The 23,127-nt window shown below is 39.4% G+C and overlaps 1 protein-coding gene across 3 annotated transcripts in view; it reads right to left on the reverse strand.

The window, feature by feature from the left end:
• Nucleotides 1–23,127, reverse strand: part of LOC124256177 (mucin-19-like) — a 71,381-nt gene that overhangs the window by 15,373 nt on the left and 32,881 nt on the right. For all 3 annotated transcript variants that reach the window (XM_046690138.1, XM_046690139.1, XM_046690136.1), the window contains 17 exons: nt 22,866–22,941; nt 21,628–21,746; nt 20,761–20,830; nt 19,651–19,775; nt 16,952–17,021; nt 16,327–16,472; nt 15,859–15,922; nt 14,943–15,073; nt 13,865–13,940; nt 12,054–12,178; nt 11,351–11,423; nt 10,754–10,899; nt 4,843–4,915; nt 2,071–2,198; nt 1,621–1,693; nt 1,135–1,259; nt 323–389 (listed from right to left, as the gene is read on the reverse strand). In XM_046690138.1, the coding sequence (XP_046546094.1) occupies nt 323–389; nt 1,135–1,259; nt 1,621–1,693; nt 2,071–2,198; nt 4,843–4,915; nt 10,754–10,899; nt 11,351–11,423; nt 12,054–12,178; nt 13,865–13,940; nt 14,943–15,073; nt 15,859–15,922; nt 16,327–16,472; nt 16,952–17,021; nt 19,651–19,775; nt 20,761–20,830; nt 21,628–21,746; nt 22,866–22,941 (1,687 nt within the window). The remainder of the gene's footprint in view (nt 1–322; nt 390–1,134; nt 1,260–1,620; nt 1,694–2,070; nt 2,199–4,842; nt 4,916–10,753; nt 10,900–11,350; nt 11,424–12,053; nt 12,179–13,864; nt 13,941–14,942; nt 15,074–15,858; nt 15,923–16,326; nt 16,473–16,951; nt 17,022–19,650; nt 19,776–20,760; nt 20,831–21,627; nt 21,747–22,865; nt 22,942–23,127) is intronic.

Raw genomic sequence — 23,127 nt, forward strand, 5'->3', positions numbered from 1 at the left:
TTTGTAGTATATATTCTCGTTTTTAGCTGTTGCAGACATAGATATTCACATCCATAGTCATATTGAGTCGACCCGGGGAAGATTCGGATTAAAATTGGTCTTGAGCAACCAATGTTCGCTGACTTGGTTGACACGTCATCGTATCCCAATCGGATCCCAATATATCGATGCTCAATCTGTTGATCACTGGATTGTCTGGTTCAGGCTCGATGATTTACAGACCGCTGCCATACAGCTGGAATATTGACTGAGTGCGGCGTAAAACAACACCCAACCATATAATCATATTGAGTTGATGCACATTCACGTCAAAAGAACTTACATGCACGTTGACGCAGTTGTGGCGAATGGAATCACGCAGTCTTTACAAATTCCTGCCGAGGCGTATGCTGAAACAAGGAACACAGTAGTGACTACAGACATAGAGGCAGAGAAACTGAAAACATTTGATAAACTCGCCGGGTAGTATTTGTCCCGTCATAGAGTATCAACACTACTGTGAGGGAATGAAGAGAATAAAGAAAATGTTAAATAGTGAGAGATAGATAAAATACTGGTGAAGAGAAACAGTGATCGATAAAATGAAACACATACAAGGTTCAATTGAGAAGAATGAATAAACCCGGACACAAACGGGGGTCGGTAAATAAAGAGACACGTCCAACCGTGACGTAAAGAGAAAAACAGGCAAACAGAGATAATGAGAAAGAGATAAATGAAACAAAGTTCAGTCGTGAGTAATATATTAAACAGACACGAGGAGAGATAATGAGAAAGAGATAAACTGAAACAAAGTTCAGTCGTGAGTAATACATTAAACAGACACGAGGAGAGATAATGAGAAAGAGATAAAATGAAACAAAGTTCAGTCGTTAGTAATACATTAAACAGAGACAAAGAGAGATAATGAGAGAGAGATAAAACGAAACAAAGTTCAGTCGTGAGTAATACATTAAACAGACACGAGGAGAGATAATGAGAAAGAGATATAATGAAACAAAGTTCAGTCGTTAGTAATACATTAAACAGAGACGAAGAGAGAAAGAGATAAACTGAAACAAAATTCGGTCGTTAGTAATACATTAAACAGACACGAGGAGAGATAATGACAGACAATGAGAAGTAAAGACTAACTGGTTGGGCAGCCTGTTGTTCCGTCCATAGCTGACTTGATGGCACCAGCATACGTGTGTCGATCTGTCCCAGAACACGATGTAGTTGATGACTTTATAATGCAGTCCAAGTTGGTCTTCAGAGCGCTGTCAGTGACGCGATTAATGGTATGAGAATCATATCAAGCCAAATTTGTACGTATGGTTACACACGGAGGCAAGCAAGCATTGGTACTACCTGTGAAATAATCTAACCATGTGAAGACACTGGTCTGTGACCCATGTTTGTTAACAAACAATCTGTCGTTGTCTTCAGTGACCCATGTTAGTTAACAAACAGGCCGTTAGGATCACTGGCATGGTTGATGCATGTCGTCATATCCCTTTTGTGTCTTTATCGATACCCATGATGTAAATCACAGGATGATTTATCAATGTGATCACTCTGAAACAAGCCTTTATCAAGACGTTGCTTTTAGGATACACAGTGGCTACGAATCTTACATACTTGCACTTTTTCGTGTCATCGTCGATGGTAGTCGTTGCTAAATCTATTTCGCATAAGCATGTTGTCGTCAAAGCTGGAACAAAACGTGTGTGAAGTTCAGTGTTACATTCTGTATAGTAAACATGGTTGCTAAGAAACACATTTTATTCCCAATCACATAATGCTTACCGAGAATGATCATACTCCCAAAATACATTTCTTATTGTGACGCAAAGAAAGGTGACGAAGGAGAATCCAATGAAAATAGGTTTCAATAAATATTGCTTGTATGTATACCAAGAAAGATTTTGGAGGTCATATATTCTCTATATATTAAACATATTAGTTGAGTAAAAGTAAAAGTTACAAAAATGGATCACTGAAAATCAGGGAAGACACCGGGTGTTATTGATATGCATGTCCCGCTGTCACAACACGTGCATAAAAAGTAAATGATTGATTGCTACTTACGACATGTCGTGGTACCAAGATTATTTAGAGCAGTCCTAGCATCCGCAGCTAACGTCCATGGCTTTGTGGTACCGTCACAACCACTGACCGTCTCACCAGCCAAACATGATATGAAGGTTTTCAAAGCGCTGTAAATGAAAGAAATGGTATGTGTCTATTTTAACGTGTCGTATGCACCTGACCTGTGTGAATCTGTGTTAAAGCGATATATTCACCTGACCTGTGTGTCTGTGTTAAGGTGATACATTAACCTGACCTGTGTGAATCTGTGTTAATGAGTTATATTTACCTGACCTGTATGTATCTGTGTTAATAGGTTATATTCACTTGACCTGTATGTATCTGTGTTAATAAGTTATATTCACCTGACCTGTGTGAATCTGTGTTAATGTGTTATATTTACCTGACCTGTATGTATCTGTGTTTATAAGTTATATTCACCTGACCTGTATGTATCTGTGTTAATAAGTTATATTCACCTGACCTGTGTGAATCTGTGTTAATGAGCTATATTTACCTGACCTGTATGTATCTGTGTTAATAAGTTATATTCACCTGACCTGTGTAAATCTGTGTTAATAAGTTATATTCACCTGACCCGTGTGAATCTGTGTTAATGTGTTATATTCACCTGACCTGTGTGAATCTGTGTTAATGAGTTATATTTACCTGACCTGTATGAATCTGTGTTAATGAGTTATATTCACCTGACCTGTATGAATCTGTGTTAATAAGTTATATTCACCTGACCTGTGTGAATCTGTGTTAATGACTTATATTCACCTGACCTGTGTGAATCTGTGTTAATGTATTGGATTTACCCGACCTGTGTGTATCTGTGTTAATTTGATACCCTCACCTGACCTGTATGTATCTGTGTTAATGAGTTATATTCACCTGACCTGTGTGAATCTGTGTTAATGTGTTATATTCACCCGACCTGTGTGTATCTGTGTTAAAGTGATACAATCACCTGCCCTTTATGTATCTGTGTTAATGAGTTATATTCACCTGACCTGTATGTATCTTTGTTAATGAGTTATATTCACTCTACCCATAAATTGGTACTAAGTAGGTACATGAACTCGGTGTGCAAAATTCATGAAGGTTCATGAATCTATTTGTATCTCCTATTTGTATCATCTAGACACATGTCCTATATTTACATATCCTATATTATGTAGGTAAATGTTACGACTGACATGCCCTTGACCTAATTTGAGTACATGCTCTTTATTCATATATCCATCCCCTAACAAGATGTTACAGACGGCAAGGCGTTGCAATTAAATGTGTAGAGGTGCGCCCCTTGGGAACGTAAGAAACCTATTTTCGAGGGTTCGATTTAGGGTTTGGCGATGGATTGGCCCTGACTACTGTTCTCTGTCATATCTCTGCTCGTTGGTTAGCCTTCGAGGTGAGGTGAGGTGAAATTGGGTTTAACGTCGCGCTGGAGAATATTTCGCTCATATGACGACGTGCATGACGTGTGTATGTGTATGTGGGGCTGCTTGTACTAGCCCAGACTTAAATTGGTTTTATAGTGCTAGTTCACTGAGATACCATGCCGCAGTGAAGCATGAATACCCCACTCAGACACATTATACTGACTCCGAGTCGACCAGTCCTTGTTGTACCCATTAATGCCGAGCGCCAGGCAGGGACCAACATGTACCATATTTTAACGTCTTTTGGTATGACGCGGCCGGGGATCGAACCCGTGACCTTCCGCTCTCCGGGCGGACGCTCTAACCACTACACCACGGAGGCGGTCTGGTAAGCCTTCGAGTTAGCCTTCGAGTTAGCCTTCGAGATTTCCTCAGACATGAAGTACGTAAATGCCATGGCATAACTGGACTACTGTTGAAAGTGGTGTTAAGCCCAACTCACTCACATTGGACTACATAATGTAGATATACTATTCACACTTTGCTAAGGATTCAACTGGAACTATTATGAGGGGTCAAATTTGGTTTAAATACCTAAGCCTATTGTAAGCATGGATCCTAGGTTTCAGTATGTCATTGCATCTTGTGGATCCCATACCTGCTATTGACATGTGTTGTTTATTTGTAAATAATTCGTTCCATGATTTGCAAAATGGTTGTTTGATGCCATGAAAACAGTTTTATGGTTACTCATGTATCAAGTGCATTTAGGTTAGATTAATGTGGTTGTTTGCCTAAAGAGGGGTTACTATATATATTATCATTTATCCAGTTTTAAAGGGATACAATTTCAAATTATAAAATCTACGTTTACGTAAAGTTGTGAATTTCTGTAGTCTTTAGCAAAGTGTGAGTAGTATATATGTATCTCATTCACATATTGCAAAATGTAGGGGATGTGTGCATATCGTTTTGTAACATATGGTATTAAATATTTTGCAAAATACATGTAAGTAACATAAAATGATAGCTATGTATGTATGTATGTATGTATGTATGTATGTATGTATGTATGTATGTATGTATGTATGTATGTATGTATGTATGTATGTATGTATGTATGTATGTATGTATGTATGTATGTATGTATGTATGTATGTATGTATGACTGACTGACTGAGTTTGGTTTTACGCCGCTTTTAGCATTATTCCAACAACATCACGGCGGGGAACACCAGAAATGGGCTTCACACATTGTACCCATTGGGGAATTCGAACCCGGGTCTTCGGCGTGACGAGAGAGAGACTTACCAGTTTCATACTGACAAAACATGGTGTTTATGAATATGTATACGTCATCCCGTGTTTATGGACTATAACTTACGTGCATTGGTCTGAAGGTGCTGTTTTAGTGGTCACAGCGTAAGCGATTTCACAGAGGCAAACTGGATTGGTAGCTGCAATGTAAACGACGGAAATATTACATTGGCATGAACGTATATTGAATATATGACCAAGACGGTAATAATAAGTACATTGCCACGGAGGTAATATCAGATATATGGCCATATGACCATATGGCCATAAAGGTAATATTAGATATATGGCTATAAAGGTAATATTAGATATATGACCATGAAGGTAATATTAGATATTTGACCATGAAAGGTAATATTAGATATATGACCATGAAGGTAATATTAGATATTTGACCATGAAGGTAATATTAGATATATGACCATAAAGGTAATATTAGATATTTGACCATAAAGGTAATATTAGATATATGACCAGGAAGGTAATATTAGATATATGACCATGAAGGTAATATTAGATATATGACCATAAAGGTAATATTAGATATTTGACCATAAAGGTAATATTAGATATATGACCAGGAAGGTAATATTAGATATATGACCATGAAGGTAATATTAGATGTATGACCTTGAAGGTAATATTAGATATATAGCCATAAAGGTAATATTAGATATATGACCATGAAGGTAATATTAGATATTTGACCATAAAGGTAATATTAGATATATGACCATGAAGGTAATATTAGATATATGGCCATAAAGGTAATATTAGATATATGACCTTGAAAGTAATATTAGATATATGACCATAAAGGTAATATTAGATATATGACCAGGAAGGTAATATTAGATATATGACCATGAAGGTAATATTAGATGTATGACCTTGAAGGTAATATTAGATATATAGCCATAAAGGTAATATTAGATATATGACCATGAAGGTAATATTAGATATTTGACCATGAAGGTAATATTAGATATATGACCATAAAGGTAATATTAGATATATGGCCATAAAGGTAATATTAGATATATGACCTTGAAAGTAATATTAGATATATGACCTTGACTGACTGACCTTGAAGGTAATGTTAGATATATAGCCATAAAGGTAATATTAGATATACGCCAATGAAGGTAATAATAGATATTTGACAATGAAGGTAATATTAGATATATGGCCATAAAGGTAATATTATATATATGACCATAAAGGTAATATTAGATATATGACCTTGAAGGTAATATTAGATATTTGACCATAAAGGTAATATTAGATATTTGACCATAAAGGTAATATTAGCTATATAGCCATAAAGGTAATATTAGATACTAGTATATGCCCATGACGGTAATATTAGATGTTTGATCATAAAGGTAATATTAGATATATGACCATAAAGGTAATATTAGATATATGACCATGAAGGTAATATTAGATATATAGCCATAAAGGTAATATTAGATATATGACCATGAAGGTAATATTAGATATTTGACCATAAAGGTAATATTAGATATATGACCATGAAGGTAATATTAGATATATGGCCATAAAGGTAATATTAGATATATGACCTTGAAAGTAATATTAGATATATGACCATAAAGGTAATATTAGATATATGACCAGGAAGGTAATATTAGATATATGACCATGAAGGTAATATTAGATGTATGGACCTTGAAGGTAATATTAGATATATAGCCATAAAGGTAATATTAGATATATGACCATGAAGGTAATATTAGATATTTGACCATGAAGGTAATATTAGATATATGACCATAAAGGTAATATTAGATATATGGCCATAAAGGTAATATTAGATATATGACCTTGAAAGTAATATTAGATATATGACCTTGACTGTGTGGGGATTCGAACCCGGGTCTTCGGCGTGACGAGCCAACGCTTTAACCATTAGGCTACCCCACCGCCCCTATATGACCTTGAAGGTAATGTTAGATACATAGCCATAAAGGTAATATTAGATATACGCCAATGAAGGTAATAATAGATATTTGACAATGAAGGTAATATTAGATATATGGCCATAAAGGTAATATTATATATATGACCATAAAGGTAATATTAGATATATGACCTTGAAGGTAATATTAGATATTTGACCATAAAGGTAATATTAGATATTTGACCATAAAGGTAATATTAGCTATATAGCCATAAAGGTAATATTAGACACTAGTATATGCCCATGACGGTAATATTAGATGTTTGATCATAAAGGTAATATTAGATATATGACCATAAAGGTAATATTAGATATATGACCATGAAGGTAATATTAGATATATGACCATGAAGGTAATATTAGATATATGGCCATAAAGGTAATATTAGATATATGACCATAAAGGTAATATTAGATATATGACCATGAAGGTAATATTAGATATATGACCTTGAAGGTAATATTAGATATATGGCCATAAAGGTAATATTAGATATATGACCATAAAGGTAATATTAGATATATGACCATGAAGGTAATATTAGATATATGACCATGAAGGTAATATTAGATATATGGCCATAAAGGTAATATTAGATATATGACCATGACGGTAATATTAGATATTTGACCATAAAGGTAATATTAGATATATGGCCATAAAGGTAATATTAGATATATGACCATGAAGGTAATATTAGATATATGACTATTAAGGTAATATTAGGTGTATCACCATGAAGGTAATATTAGATATATGTCTATAAAGGTAATATTAGATATATGCCCATGTAGGTAATAATAGATACATGGCCATAAAGGTAATATTAGATATATTACCATGAAGGTAATATTAGATATTTGACGATAAAGGTAATATTAGGTATTTGACCATAAAGGTAATATTAGCTATATGGCCATAAAGGTAATATTAGATATATGACGATGAAGGTAATATTAGATATATAACTAGTTGGCGACACAAATGCTGGGTCTATGAGGACTACTTCCAAGGTGTCATGCACGTTGTTTACGCTGACCTTGTCCTGATGATAGAGACTTGAAACAAGCCATGTAAGACCTGAATATTCTGCCCTGTTTATAAGCACTCTCCTTGCTCCCATGGGTAAACTGCACGCCAGGGTGAATATACTTGCGTGAGCAAAAGGTAAAAAGCATCGAACCACCGGTGAAGGACAAATCACATTCGCTCATTAAAATTATAAATGATGTCTAAAATTAGTATAGTATTTGTTTTATTTCTGTCCACTTTAACTTGACTTTAGTTAGATGCCATTTTACAGTGTTATGGGGCGGTGGGGTAGCCTGTTGGTTAAAGCGTTCGCTCGTCACGCCGATTACCCAGGTTCGATTGCCCACATGGGTACAATGTGTGAAGCCCATTTCAGGTGTCCTCCGTCGTGATATTGCTGGAATATTGTTAAAAGCGGCGTAAATCTAAAGTCACTCACTCACTCACTCACGGTGTTATGTGCAAGTAATACCAATGTCTGTAGAAACTGTTGTGAATGTAAATCTGTGGCGATTGTCACTGGCGGCAAAAGATGAAGGTTTCAAGCACTTTCCACAGAAACGAGTGATTTGTTTGTTGTTTACCATCACACACATATATATTCTCAGAGTGCGAACTGTACATGGACCAGATAATCCGGTGAGCGATATTGTGAGCAACGGTCCACGTCTTCAAGGACCTGCAGTCAACCACGTCACCGAATCTCATCACCATATCCTTTTGGTCGCGTCCCCACTTTGCCCACTCAAGAACTTTCCATGTTATGATACTGTTAATGGATGAACTGGGGCGTCTTTATATGACGGAACAGGATTTGTTGGAGTTATCAATCATGCGTGCATAAACGTGATGGGTTTCTTTGTTCTAGAAGATATGGCATGGGACAATTTCTCTAAGGCTGTATGTACTTATGTCAGAGAGACAAGCGCCTTTTTAGGACCTGATTTGTGTCTTGGGACAGTCGACAGCGACAAAATGATTGGCTTTGCTGGAATTCGCGTTTGCCTCTGTGACCTTGTTCAACTAATACATGTACCAAATGGCTCATTTTGTTACTCATATTATTATATTTAATATTATTCTATTTGACCATTCTTCGTCTAAACATATTTCAATATAATTTGAAAATATAGTATACTCTTCAAAAAAAGAAACTTGGCATGCTGTTCAGGAGGTTACTTACTGAGTGCTTATAACTGATTCAAACATGACATCATTGCTCAGCTACAGTAAAATCATCAGTTTACAAATTTCCAAAACATGATTATCCAGAAAGTATTGGGTAAAACCACAGAGAGCTATAAAGGACACGTGGTCAGAGTAAGATGTCAGTATCTGGAGTGACCATCATGAGCATCGATAACACCTTGGCGGCAGCGATGACCCATAAAAGAAAGGAGATGCCGAATGCTGTCTTGAGCAATGTTTTGTTACACTACTGAAGTGCTGTGTGCAGTTCTTGTAGTGTCTGAGGTGGCGGATCACGCTGGCGCAAGCGTCGATCAAGAGTATCCCATAGATGTTCGATGGGGGACAACTCCGGTGATCGAGAAGGCCAAGGTAACAACTGAACATTGTTTTGCTGGAGAAGACCTGTCAAACATGTGCAACGTGAGGTCGAGCATTGTCATGCTCCAAAGATCACGTTGATGTAGGGAACGACGTAACGTTGAACTGGTCTTTTGGCAAGAAATCTGGCTTTCCATAGCCAATTGCGCACTGTCTGGTCGGAGATTCGGATCAGTCAAGGGATTTGGATTGTTGTGGATGATGCGGCCGTGTTGTTTGAACGAAAATGCCTCAACCGGATGTAGCGATCCTGGGCGGCGGTGGTCACTCCAGGTCGACCTGACCTTGGTCTGTCATGAACACTCCCAGTATTTTTGTATCGCGTCCATAGGTTTGAGATGGTCTGTCTGGACACGCTGAAGTGCCTTACCACATCATGCTGCGATGTCCGTCGTTGTAAACAGCCGATGGCGTTGTGCCGTTGAGCTTCTGTCAGCCTTGTCATTCTCCTGTCGTCTATAGTGGCTTAAAGCAATGCATTTGGAGTACGATTAATGTGGCTTTTGAAAGCCTACAGTCATAGGCTTCAGCTCATCATTTCATGATGCTCGTGTATTTCATGTAGGGTGCCTTTTAGCGATTCACTACAGACGTGAGTGTAACGTTACGTTTTTGCTAAACGTTTCTTTTTTCAAACGTTTTGTCGTCGGCAACCATTCCCCCACATGCTGGGATTCAGCATGGATTGGTTTGTGTCAAATATTTTCCTAAAATTCAAATTTGTTTTATGTCATGTTTCTTTTTTTGAAGAGTATAATTTTAGTAAGGTGGCTTGCTTATTAGTTCAAAATTGTATCTTCATGTAGACAGAAAAGTTTAGAACAAGAAGGGGTAAATTTGAAAACAACATTTGTATATAATATAGAAACATAATAAAATAACATATATCATAATATATTTACTGTTCCATTCGAAAAATTCGTTACTCATTAATTATGTTTAATTTCAGAAGTAACGTTGTTCCGTAATGACTCATACGTCAGTTAGACAAGTTAAGTAGATACACGGCGCTTTAGACATGGGGTAGAGTGAGTGACTAAAGTTATACGCCGCACTCAGCAATATTCCAGCTGTATGGCAGCGGTCTGTAAACAATCCAGTGATCAACTGCATGAGCAACGATCTTCGCAATTGTGATACGATGTCATGTGTCAACCGAGTCAGCGAGCCTGACCACCCGATCGCCTCTTACGAGAAGCATGGGTTACTGAAGATCAATTCTAATCAGGATCTTCACGGGTTTAGACGACATGGCCGGCCGCCCGTGGTGACGCCCTTATACTTGAAGTCTTATCTGTTTATGGAACTTATGGTGCATGTTCATAACAGGACAAGGTACATACGGGTGGAGTGTTGCGTCTTCACTCACTCACTCATATAAGCGTGACTTACTGCATTTATCGTTAGTAGCACCACCAGCGGTTGTCGCAGCGTCCATATTTGTTTTGATTGCTGTGTCGATCTCCGCTTTAGTGGATGACCCGTCACAGCCCACAGCAGTTGCTGTTCTTAGACAGCCTAATTCTGCTAGCCATGCCCTGACAAACAGAAAACCATCATGCATTAACCTGTCTCCGCAAAACGAGTTTCTGTTTTGATGTGTTGTTTTATGCCGCAATATTCCAGTTAAATGGCGGCGGTCTGTAAATAATCGAGTTTGGACCAGACAATCCCGTGATCAACAACATGAGCGTCGATCTACGCAATTTCGATACGACGACATGTGTCAACCAAGTCAGTGAGCCTGATCAACCGATCCCGTTAGTCCCCTCTTACAAGCATCGATTACTGATGATCAATTTTAACCCGGATCTTTACGGGTCTACTACGTAAAATTAAAGATAAAGTTGAATCTATAAAACATCGGTGGACAATATTTGTGTGAAACGTTTATCTGCTAGTTCTTAAATAATAAATTACAAAAGCATGAAGCACAACGATAAAAATAATTAATCTGAGAATATAACTCAGTAATCAAATTCTACTCACGTGCACTTATCTTGCAGAGTGGTCAGAATGGACTTTGCGTACGCTACTTCACAGACACATGTATCGGACTGAGCTGAAAGGCACATTTTTGTAATGAATATATAGTGTATTAGAAACAAGGCAAGGCAAGATAGATGAGGAATTCTTTGCGTCTTTACAGTTAACGTAAGTGAACATATTTAAATAAATACATACTGGAAGTACTAACATTTCAGAAACTAAGCACAAAATTTTTATCTTTGCATTTGAAAGTTTGATAATATCCCCTCGAGTTGTTTGTTGTTTTACGCCGCACTGAGCAGTATTCCAGTTGCGGTATGTAAATAATCGAGCCTGGACCAGACAACCGAGTGATCAACAGCATGAGCATCGATTTAGGCAAATAGGATACGATGACATATGTTAACCAAATCAGGGAGCCTGACAACCCGATCCCGTTAGCCGCCTCTTACGACAAGCACAGATTGCGTCAGTAACGCATCGCCTGGATTTCGTAGATGTCTCCATGAAAACATTACGCATACGTTCGTGAGCAAACCTATATAATTTGTACACGCTTGTACATAACTCTATGGCCATCTGAGAAACATAGACATGTGTGCAGCCCAAACTGGATTTTGCATGTCTTATGTGGCAAGTTAAGCGCAGTGACAAACGTGTTGGATATATTTCTAATTATGTGGAACAATTTAAACCAACTTACGACAGTCTGTAGTACCGATCGTATCGATATCCTTCTTCAGCTGTATGTCAAGGGAGTCTACTGTAGCGGTGTCACAACCAGTGCTCGTCTTCCCCTTCAGGCACAACAACGCTGCCACTAGCGCACTGAAAGTGTAGGCGCAGGATTGCTAAATTGTCATGGCATGGCAACGCTTTCACTAAAACACTGAAAGTGCAGTTTTTGAAAGGCATTTAGAAGTTGGACGAACATGAATACATGACACTTTTATGGATAACAACTTCTTTTTATTCTTTACACGACGTTTCAGAGCTAAGACTTGCTCCTTCATCAGGCGAATACTGAGTCAAAACATCAACCACTGGAAGAATCGGAAACTTGAAGAAAGTACCGAGATCCAGAGAAAGAAACCAGCCATTAACCGGGACCAAGGCATTTACTTTCCCAGTGTATACTCTGTAGTCCTATAATCTCTTGGCTTCAACCGCTCATTGTTATCTTTGTACATTAATCCTATCCAATTGTTTTCCTATTATGTTGGTATTCTTGTACATCACTCCCTTCCCACTCTTGGATTTGTGTACACAATACAATGTTTTCTTTATGCATTAAACCAATCTTATTGGCTTCGTAATTATATTGTTATATTTGTACATTCTCCCTCCTTGCATTGTGTAAACATGTTTCATCTATATATATTCACTCTTTGTACTGACTCGGTATTCATCTGATGAAAGAGCAAGAATTAGCTCTGAAACGTCGTGAAAACAATAAAAAGAAGTTGTTATCCATAAAAGTGTCATGTATTCACTGAAAGTGTAGGCGCAGGATTGCTAAATTGTCGTGACATGGCAACGCTATCGCTAAAAAGCGCATTAGGGATTGCTAGAATGGTATGGGAACGTTGCCTCTAGGACACTGAAAGTGCAGGAGGGATTGCTAAAATGGTTTGGGAACGTTGCCTCTAGGACACTGAAAGTGCAGGAGGGATTGCTAAAATGGTATGGGAACGTTGCCTCTAGGATACGGAAAGTGTAGGAGGGGTGGCTAAAATGGTATGGGAACATTGCCTCTAGGACACTGAAAGTGAAGGAGGGACACTGGTAAAGTGAAGGAGGAGATTGCTAAAATGGTATGGTATGGGAACGTTGCCTCTAGGATACGGAAAGTGTAGGAGGGGTGGCTAAAATGGTATGACAACGCTGTATCTAGAAGACTGAAAGTGCAGGAGGGATTGCTAAAATGGTATGGGAACGTTGCCTCTAGGACACTGAAAGTGTAGGAGGGGTGGCTAAAATGGTATGGGAACATTGCCTCTAGGACACTGAAAGTGAAGGAGGGATTGCTAAAATGGTATGGGAACGTTGCCTCTAGGACACTGAAAGTGAAGGAGGGATTGCTAAAATGGTATGGGAACGTTGCCTCTAGGACACTGAAAGTGCAGGAGGGATTGCTAAAATGGTATGGGAACGTTGCCTCTAGGACACTGAAAGTGTAGGAGGGGTGGCTAAAATGGTATGGGAACGTTGCCTCAAGGACACTGAAAGTGAAGGAGGGATTGCTAAAATGGTATGGGAACGTTGCCTCTAGGACACTGAAAGTGTAGGAGTGATGGCTAAAATTGTATGACAACGCTGTATCTAGAAGACTGAAAGTGTAGGAGGGGTGGCTAACATGGTATTGGAACGTTGCCTCTAGGACACTGAAAGTGGTTGTGTTGTGTCAGACAGGGCCATGTATTAGCCCTATTGTCATTGCTGACACAAAGTTTCTCTGTTTACATATGCTCACATCAGATCAGATTCCCAGCTGTCTATTAATCGTGAACTTACGCGCAGTGCTGTGTATTTCCAAGCAGAATGTCTGTCTCAGCTAATGTTTTCTGGCATGTACAGGTGTCCGTCTCCGCTATGAACAGAAATAATTTCATATGTACATAATTTAGCGTAAATTATAAATATTGAGTTAAAAACAGATAAACAGAATACATAGCTGATGATAAAGATGATTTGGAGATTTTACGTTCGCTGCTTTTCGACAAGATTTTACGTGCGCTTTCCGACATGAAGCGATATGATTCCGGGTAAAAAGCATACAAAATACCCTGCCCATTTTATATCGAGAAGTTGGCAATCTGTGAAGTTGCTTTGGAAAGCGTCTGTAACATTTTCTAAGTGCCTCTCTTACAAAACAGAAAACCACCCAAATATTGATGATACCATTTGTTCGCGAAAAGGTTGTGTTTTGGCAAATTGATTGTCACACATGGCGAATCAGGTACTGGTATTGCGATAAGTATTGCGATATATTGGGATCTAAATTCTTTGTCAGTGAGTGACACATCATACAATCATCTCCTATTTTCGACATACATATTAAAGCACTAAAGATATATGTTATTATTCTGGTGACATGAACCGCACTTTTGTAACTGATGCGTCCAATTTGGAAATGTAACATTGTCGTTTCTTTTGGTTGTTGTTTAACGCCACACTCAGCAATTTTGCAGTTATACGGTGGTGGTATGTAAATAATCGAGCCAGGACCAGACAATCCAGTGATCAACAGCAGAACTCTTCAGGTAAACACAATCATTCAGATAGTCTTCAGTTCGTTGATTGGGGTTTTATTTGTTTATTTGTGTTTAGCTTAACACCGTACATAGCAATATTCCAGCTACATTGCGGCGGTCTGTAAATAATCGAGTATGGACCGGACAATCCAGTGATCAACAGCATGAACATCAATGTACGCAACTGGGATACGATGACCAAGTCAGCGAGCCTGACCACCCGATCCCGTTAGTCGCCTCTTACAACAATCATGGGTTTCTGAAGACCATTTCTAACCCGTGTCTTTCCGGATCGGAAATGTAACAATGACAATTATGACAAACATGAATGTACTTACTGGCAGTACACGTGGCTCCGAGGGCGGTTATATCACTGACGGTTTCTGTGGCGACAGCGACTGGCTTCACACTCGACAAACAAGCGAGAGTTTTACCCCCAGCAATACACTCAATCTTCGCATACAAAGCCCTGTGAACAGTGACAAACGACAAACACATAAATCAAAGAAGGTGAGTATCTGGTTACAGTAGTTTTAGCAATATTCCAGCAATATCACGGCAGGGGGTACAGAAACGGGCTTTCAAACAATATATACCCACAGAAAGAGTATGGTTTTACGGCGCTTTTAGCAGTATTCCAGCAACATCACGGCGGGGGACACCAGAAATGGGCTTCACACCTTGTACCCATGTGGGGAATGGAACCCGATTCTTCAGCATGGCGAGCGGACGCTGTAACCACTAGACTGCCCCGCCGCCCCGGGACCAGTTACAACCTGCGGGGACCAGCGTGTAAGCATATAGGCTGCTTGAGAAAACTGGATTTGCCACAGCTCTGGATGATATAAATGAAATGGACTGTCTGGTGAACCAACCAAACGAAACATCCCGTGCATACCTCGTTTGGTTTCGTCAGTTTATTCAGCAATGTCCGGTTTTGTCTACAGGCCCTCATGCATTTGCGAAGATTAAAGATTACAACAAAAAAATTGAGATGACCCCCGACTCGAAATGCTACACAGAACAAAACATTATGTCATCTCAAATTTTTCATGTTTTTTAACATCTTTAATCCCCGCAAAGATACGAGGGCCTGTGGTTTTCTCCAGTTTTCTCCGTGTCCAGGGAGCAAATGGATATTGTCGTTTGCCGTTTACTCGCCTTGATATATGATCACCACCTTAGTTTCATGTACATTTTGTCTACAGGTACTTCTATAACTGACTACTTCCTTCACGGAACATTCATACGTACGCACAATCTCCAGTCGGGTTAGTCTTGGCATAGGTTGTTTGGCAGTCGCACGTAGCCGTGACATCTGTAAATAATGATGATAATAATTATAATGAAGATGATGGTAATGACGACGACGACAACGATGATGATGATGAAGGATGTGACGACGACGACGACGACGACGACGACGATGATGATGATGATAGTGTCTAAATATGACATTTCAAAGAACATATACTTGACAACAAGCCGTGGAAAAAGCCATCGACCTGGAATTGTGAATACACAATGCCATTTTAGAAAGTGGTCAAATTTAACGCGTTTCTCAGTAGTGTACAGATTCTAGTACTCTAGTACTTGAGTCACATCCGAGATTCGAATCTGTACTTTACTGAGATTGTAATCCCGAATACGACATATGTTAGACCTCGAATTTGACTTAAATTAGTATAAGACACCGCCTGAAACAGCACAAAGTGGATTCACCTGTTCTACATGATCCAGATAAGGGTATAGGACCCGTATCAACGATGGCTGTATCAACTAGAGAAGCGATTTCATCTCTGCGTGTGGTACCGTCACAAGCGGTGTCTGCAGTTTTGTCAAGACAATGCATCTTCGTGGTAAGAGCTCTGAAATGAAAGATGAGGCTGTATACATGAGAGGTTTACATGGATACAACGTTTGGTCTTCCTGTGAGTGATTGAGTTTGGTTCTACGCCGCCTTTAGCAATATTCCATCAATATCACGGTAGGGGACACCAGCAATGGGCTTCATACATTGTACCCATGTGGAGAATCGAACCCAGGTCTTCGGCGTGACGAGCGAACGCTTAACCACTAGGCTACACCACCGTCCCGTTTGGTCTTCGCATTGAATTTAGAAGTAATACATATTTGGGAACCTTACGGATGTCAGCTCCTTTATCATAAGGAGTACAACGTTTTTACGTTCTATTCATGCTTGGCAGAGTTACCGATCCCGTTAAGTACTCATCTCATACCACTTATGTCTCAGACTAATCAGAAACGTGCTGCTAGGAAAAGTTTTTCTAATTATTCAAACGACAACCGATAGACTTCTGTAACAAGTGAAAAACTTGTAACTCACGTGCATTTGTCGGCGGGTGTTGTTCCGGGAGATTTCATGTAATCGACCTGGCATGTACAGGTTGCAGAAACTGTGGAATCAAAGTCGTTACAGCAATAGTTACACATCAGCAGCACAAACAAAGGAAGCGTCAGAATAGTAGCATCTCCAGCACTACCGTTACATCATACAGTCGTACAATAGATAGTTTATAGTGAGTGAGTTCAGTTTTACGCCGCACTCAGCAATATTCCAGCTATATAGCAGGGGTCAGTAAAAATCAAGTCTTAACCAGACAATCCAGTGATCAACAACATGATAATCGATCTATTCAACTGGGATACGATGACATGTGTCAACCAAGTCAGCGAGCCTGACCACCCGATTCCGTTAGTCGCCTCTTACGACAAACATGGGTTACTGAAGATCAATTCTAACCTGTAAAACACGAGGGATAGACTACATTGTTATGGCAGTACTGTGTGTTAGATACTTCATCAGTATGTTAGTACTTCTTTAAATGGCGTTTAGAAGCTGGTACGATGAACAAGAACGAATATATAGTATGACCAGAAATTATTGAGAATTTTAGGAATGTTGGATTTGGATTTCTAGTATAAACAACCTTGACCAGCTATCAAGTGCTTGGTTTCATTCAAGAGAGACAACTCCGTTTATCATTTTTCATTAGTTTGTGACGAGTGATCCCCATTTGTTTACTTGCTAGCAGACGACATTTTCAGTGGTCCTCAGTATGGATGATTTAGAGAAGAGGAAGTTGATTTTAGAGTATTATAACAAGGACATCAGATCAACTAAAGTGATTTCAAGTAGAACAGGCATCCCTTTGTCCACTATTTATCGTGTTTTGAAAAATATTGTAAATGGATATGGCATTGAGCACCAGGGAGGCGCAGGTAGGCCCAGAAAATTGACTGTCGGTGATAGGAGGCGGCTTGGTATTCTTGTTTCTAAAAACAAACGAAGGAGTTTAGAAAACTTAAGGCTGGATATGATTGATAGAGGAACTGTGGCTGTCTGTAAGGAGACAATTAGAACTGAGCTGCATGCAATGGGTTGGCAAAAAAGTCGAGGAATTCCATCACCATTCATGAAACCTGAACAAAAGGAGTGAAGGTTGAACTGGTGCTTACAGCATACACATTTTAACTGGGATAATATGATTTTCTCAGATGGAAGTTCTCTGTGGATGTTTCCTAATACACTGAAATTCTGGACCAAACAAACTGAAAAACCTTTGTATCAGCGCCCCAAGTGCAGTCCGAAAATTAACGTGTCGGGTGGCATATCTGTGTTAGGGGCAACGCCCCTCTGTGTATTTGAAGGGAATATGAACAGTGAGCGGTACACAGATATTCTCGAGGGACATTTACTTCCATCTGCTCACGTGTTCTATGGAAATTTTGAGATTTTCCAGCAAGAAAACGACCCAAAACATCGTTCAATGCATTCACAGGCCTGGTTTCGGACCCAAAATACGACATTATTAGATTGGCCAAGCTATAGCCCTGACCTAATCCAATAGAAAATGTTTGGGGACTTATGAAGGAAAGTGTCAATAAGAAAAATCTGACAAATATTGCTGAAATGAAAGAAGAGGTGGTCCGATATTGGGACAGCATGGACCACGACTTTCTAACTTCTTTGATCAGTAGTATACCCCGCCGCATTGAAGCCTGCATTGCTGCCTACATTGCTGCCCATGGTGACTTGACAAAATACTAACTGTTCATCTGTCTTTGAATCTGGAGTTATGTTCTGCTAATATTCACATATAATACGTGAGTAATGAGTGCATTTTTATTTTTACAATTTTTAAATTCTCAATAATTTCTGGTTGTGCTGTACTTATAGCTAGAAATCTTCTTTATAACAATTGATGCGACGTTTCGGTATAAATCCTAACCCCGTTACCAAGCAAGTGATCAAGCATCACTTGCTTGATAAAAATGTCAGCATCTACACCAGCAAGAAGTTGTTTGTCTTTTTATAATTCGTTCCTGTTCAGTGTGTTTATAGTTTACCAAAAAACTCTGATTTACATAAGAATCATTTACATATGCTGTATCATTTACACGAGCTTAACAGCTTCTGTATAGAAGTATATCCTATAGGGGTGACTATTGAGAGGGAAACTACTATTGCGATAGTAGTCTATTGCAACATGTTATTGCCACAGTCTATTGTGACCAACTATTGCGATAGCGGTAGTCTATTGCAACATTTTATTGCCACAGTCTATTGTGACCAACTATTACGATAGCGGTAGTCTATTGCAACATACTATTGCGTCAGTCTATTGTGACCAACTATTGCAATAATATTGCAATATTTTTGTTCTCCTTTCTCTCATTTGAATTCATTTTCCAAATGAATGTATAGTTCATATGGAATATAAACACGTTGAAGTAGTTTCAGTCTCTTTTAATATCTGACAAGACACTCGAAACCCAGATCAAGTAAACAGTTAAATCACAAACTCAATGAAGCTGCAACTCTGCACCAAAACATCCTGTCTTTTGCGCTGCGCATTTATCAACGGAAGACAATTACTAAACTATTGATAGTCACACATACTATCGGTGCATCGATAGTTTTCGTTTCTACCATCGATAAATTGCTATCGGAGACCCAACAAGTGCAATCCATCGATAGTTCGATGCATCAACAGCCTTAATATCCTATGCTAAATTCCTTACATGTACAGCTCGACACATCTGAAGAAAGGCTGTTTACGTGCTGACTTATAGTCTTGGCGTCATCACAGCCCGTGTCGGTGAAGATTGCCTTTCCATCGAGACAATCCATTAGTGTTTTCAGCGACCTGCAAACGAATAAACAGGGCGAACATTCACTGTCTCGAACTCTGTTAGCTAGATTCGTTTCTCTAAATTACCACGAAAGAACACTCTTGGTGCCTTTGGTCTAACATCGATTCTAAGCTTTTCTTTCTTGATAACTAAGATTATCAGATTCGCTACATCTGACTTCACAAACTTTGAGTTAAGAGTTTAGCTGTATGACAAAACTGAGCTTGCGGAAAAGCGAAAGTATAAATTGAAAAGGATATTTAATTTAAAAAGCAGAATTTATCAAATGTTTGATATAAGGCGACAGAAACCCTTTCAGCGTCCATAAGAAATCTCTACTAAAAGCAGAGTCGACTGGACAAATATATCATGGGCGTGTGGTTATCAATCACTATCACATAGTGATGACTAGAACTGGGTCGGGTCCAAATGTTCTACCCGGGAACCCCACCCCCTATTATCCTACCCTACTCGGACACCCTTCATGTTAATTCCTGACATCAAATTTGCAAGAAATGGCAACATATTCTTCAACACGGAGGTTACAATTCCGAGATTTTCAATATCTTAACCATGTATTATATTAAAAAGAAGTCACTGTAAATTATGCCTAAATCTTCATAGCCAATACAACCTTTTAATCGTGAAAGTATAACATATTACATTGCTTAATCTATTAGTCACATGATCATAACGGGTCCGAGTATTGAGACGGGTAACCGGGTCCAACTCATTAACACCCAACCCCACCTACCATTTTAAAAGGGTTTTCCGTTGAGGCCCTGAATGCCACCCCGGCCATCCGGGTTACCCGTCCCAGCCCTAGTGATGACTCCAGAAAACCCAGTGATCAACATCATGAACATCGCGCCAGACCACCTGATCCCGTTAGTCGCCTCTTACGACAAGCATGGGTTACTGTAGATCAATATTCTAACCCGGACCTTCACGGGTACGTCACAGTGAGAGACATATGGAAGTAAATTAAAATATACTCACCCACAATAAGTCGACGGAACTGTATATGCAGCCTCGCCGAAGGGGATCAAGCAAGAAGTGCAGGTTGTGCCTGAAACAAGGGAAAACAGTATCGGGATTCTGAGAGAGATTGTGCTCTGTGATGGCCCTGGTGAGTGAGTGAGTTTGGTATAACACCGCTTTGAACCGATATTCATAGTACATGTATTACCAACACGATGTGACAGCTTATTTTTGGAAGAGTGAGTGCGTGAGTTTAGTTTTATGCCGCTTTTAGCAATATTCCAGCAACACAACGGCGGGGGACACTAGAAATGGGCATCACACATTGTACCCATGTGGGTTATCGAACCCGGGTTTTCGGCGTGCCACTAGGCTCCCCACGGCCCCTATTTTTGGAAGAGCGCACAACGTGATACTATCGTAAAAGTTTACCACTTGGGCAAAACCTGCAACATTGATATGACACACACAGCCTTTTGTGAGAGTGAGTGAGTGAGTGAGTGAGAACAGTTTTACGCCGCTTTTCGCAATATTCCAGCAACATCACCGCAGGGGACACCAGAAATGGGATTCACATTGTACCCATGTGGAGAATCAAATCCCGGTCTTCAGCGTGACGAGCGGACGCTTTAACCACTAGGCTACCCCGCCGCTCCTTCTGTGCCAATCTAGGACTTCAACCCACGGTTAGAAAATCCTGGCACAACGAAGAGACGCATAATCATCCTAGGATGTGACACATTAGACATTATACTGTGTTGTACCTGCCGAAACTCAGAAAAACAGCCGTCTTAATTAAACACAAATCACTCCTTTCAATATTCTTCTTATTATGTATCAAGTTTGATATACGGTGGATGGGATCTTTAGAAGTAACAGTCTTACTGAACGTGCAAGGGGCTGGAGCTGTTTTTCTGTCCGTGACAACGGTGTTCCTTGGAGTGGAAAGATCACAGGCATCGTCTTTTGCTGTCATCAGACAATCCAGCAGCATCTTGTGAGCTCTGCAGAACAGTAGTATATGCTAAAACCCTTCCGGTAAACACAGGCATTCGGTGTAGAACAATATTCCTATTACATGACGGCAGTCTGTAAATAATCGTGTCTGGACCAGACAATACGGTGATCAACAACATGAGGATCGATCTACGTAATTAGGATACGATAATATTTATTAACCAGCGAGCCTGACCACCTGATCCGGTTAGTCGCCTCTTACGGCACGCAGGAGTTGCTGAAGATAAATTCTGATCCAGATCTTCACGGGTCACTACCAAGTCAGCTTGCGAGACCACCCGATCCCGTTGGTCGCCTCTTACAACACCCATGGGTTGGTTGCTAAGACCAATTCTAATCCGGATATTCACGGGTTACAACCATAAGTAATTTTGGTGAAATTGTGTAATTTAGTTCGGGGCACACTTTGAATTAATTCCAGTGTCACTTTTAATTACCTCAACACTTCCTCCCCAATTCGAAGGTTATCTCACTTGACTATCGATTTGATTCAGCTCAAATGATACAAGTATAGCCATTATTAGCAAACCTGCAGTAAGCACCACGTTTCCCATTACTGGAGCAGTAAAATGATCGTTAAGATCGACCATCAGTCACAAACAGTAATGTTTATTCATCCTTAAAAGAGATAATTCGTGGATGTCAACTTCTTTATTTTGAGGCACACGACGTTTCGGAGTATACGGCTATCTGTACAAAATATAGAAGCTGATGTCCATAACTTATTGCCTTTACGTGTACCACTTCTAAATGCCGTTCAAAGACTGTATTCATCTTTGTATGAAATGCTTATCTGTCCAAACTTAAAGCCCTGATCAATGGTTCCAGGTACGAATAAGCCCGGCAATGTTCAGTGTGCGTAAGATGCGACTTTCGGGGGCTGGATGCCATCGTATCCCAACAATGTAGATCGTTGTTCAAGGTATTAATCATAGGTTTAATGCATTGTACCAAAGCCCTCCCTCGATTATTTAAAAGCAATTAAACAAGGCTTTCTTTGTAGAAATGGATAATGCATATGTGTGTAACCTATGACGAATACATATGAGAAAACAACACATAAGCAAATATATTTTGTTAAACATATATATCAGAAGCACACTCACGTGCACACTTCTCCGGCATTTGCACGTGTGTGTTTCAGGTAATTGACTTGACATTGACACGTTGACGTCAGAACGGCTGTTAAAAACAAGTATTTCGTTAATAATCTGGGAGTGAGTGAGTGACTTTCTACACTGCTTTTAGCAATATTCCAGCAATATCAGGACGGGGGACACCAGAAATGTGCTTCACACATTGTACCCATGTGAGGAATCGAACCCGGGTCTTCGGCGTGGCGTTCGAACGCTTTAACCACTAGGCTAC

This window comes from Haliotis rubra, unplaced genomic scaffold (genome assembly GCF_003918875.1).
Source record: "Haliotis rubra isolate DU_JTF1 unplaced genomic scaffold, ASM391887v1 Scf62, whole genome shotgun sequence".
Lineage (NCBI taxonomy): Eukaryota > Metazoa > Mollusca > Gastropoda > Lepetellida > Haliotidae > Haliotis > Haliotis rubra.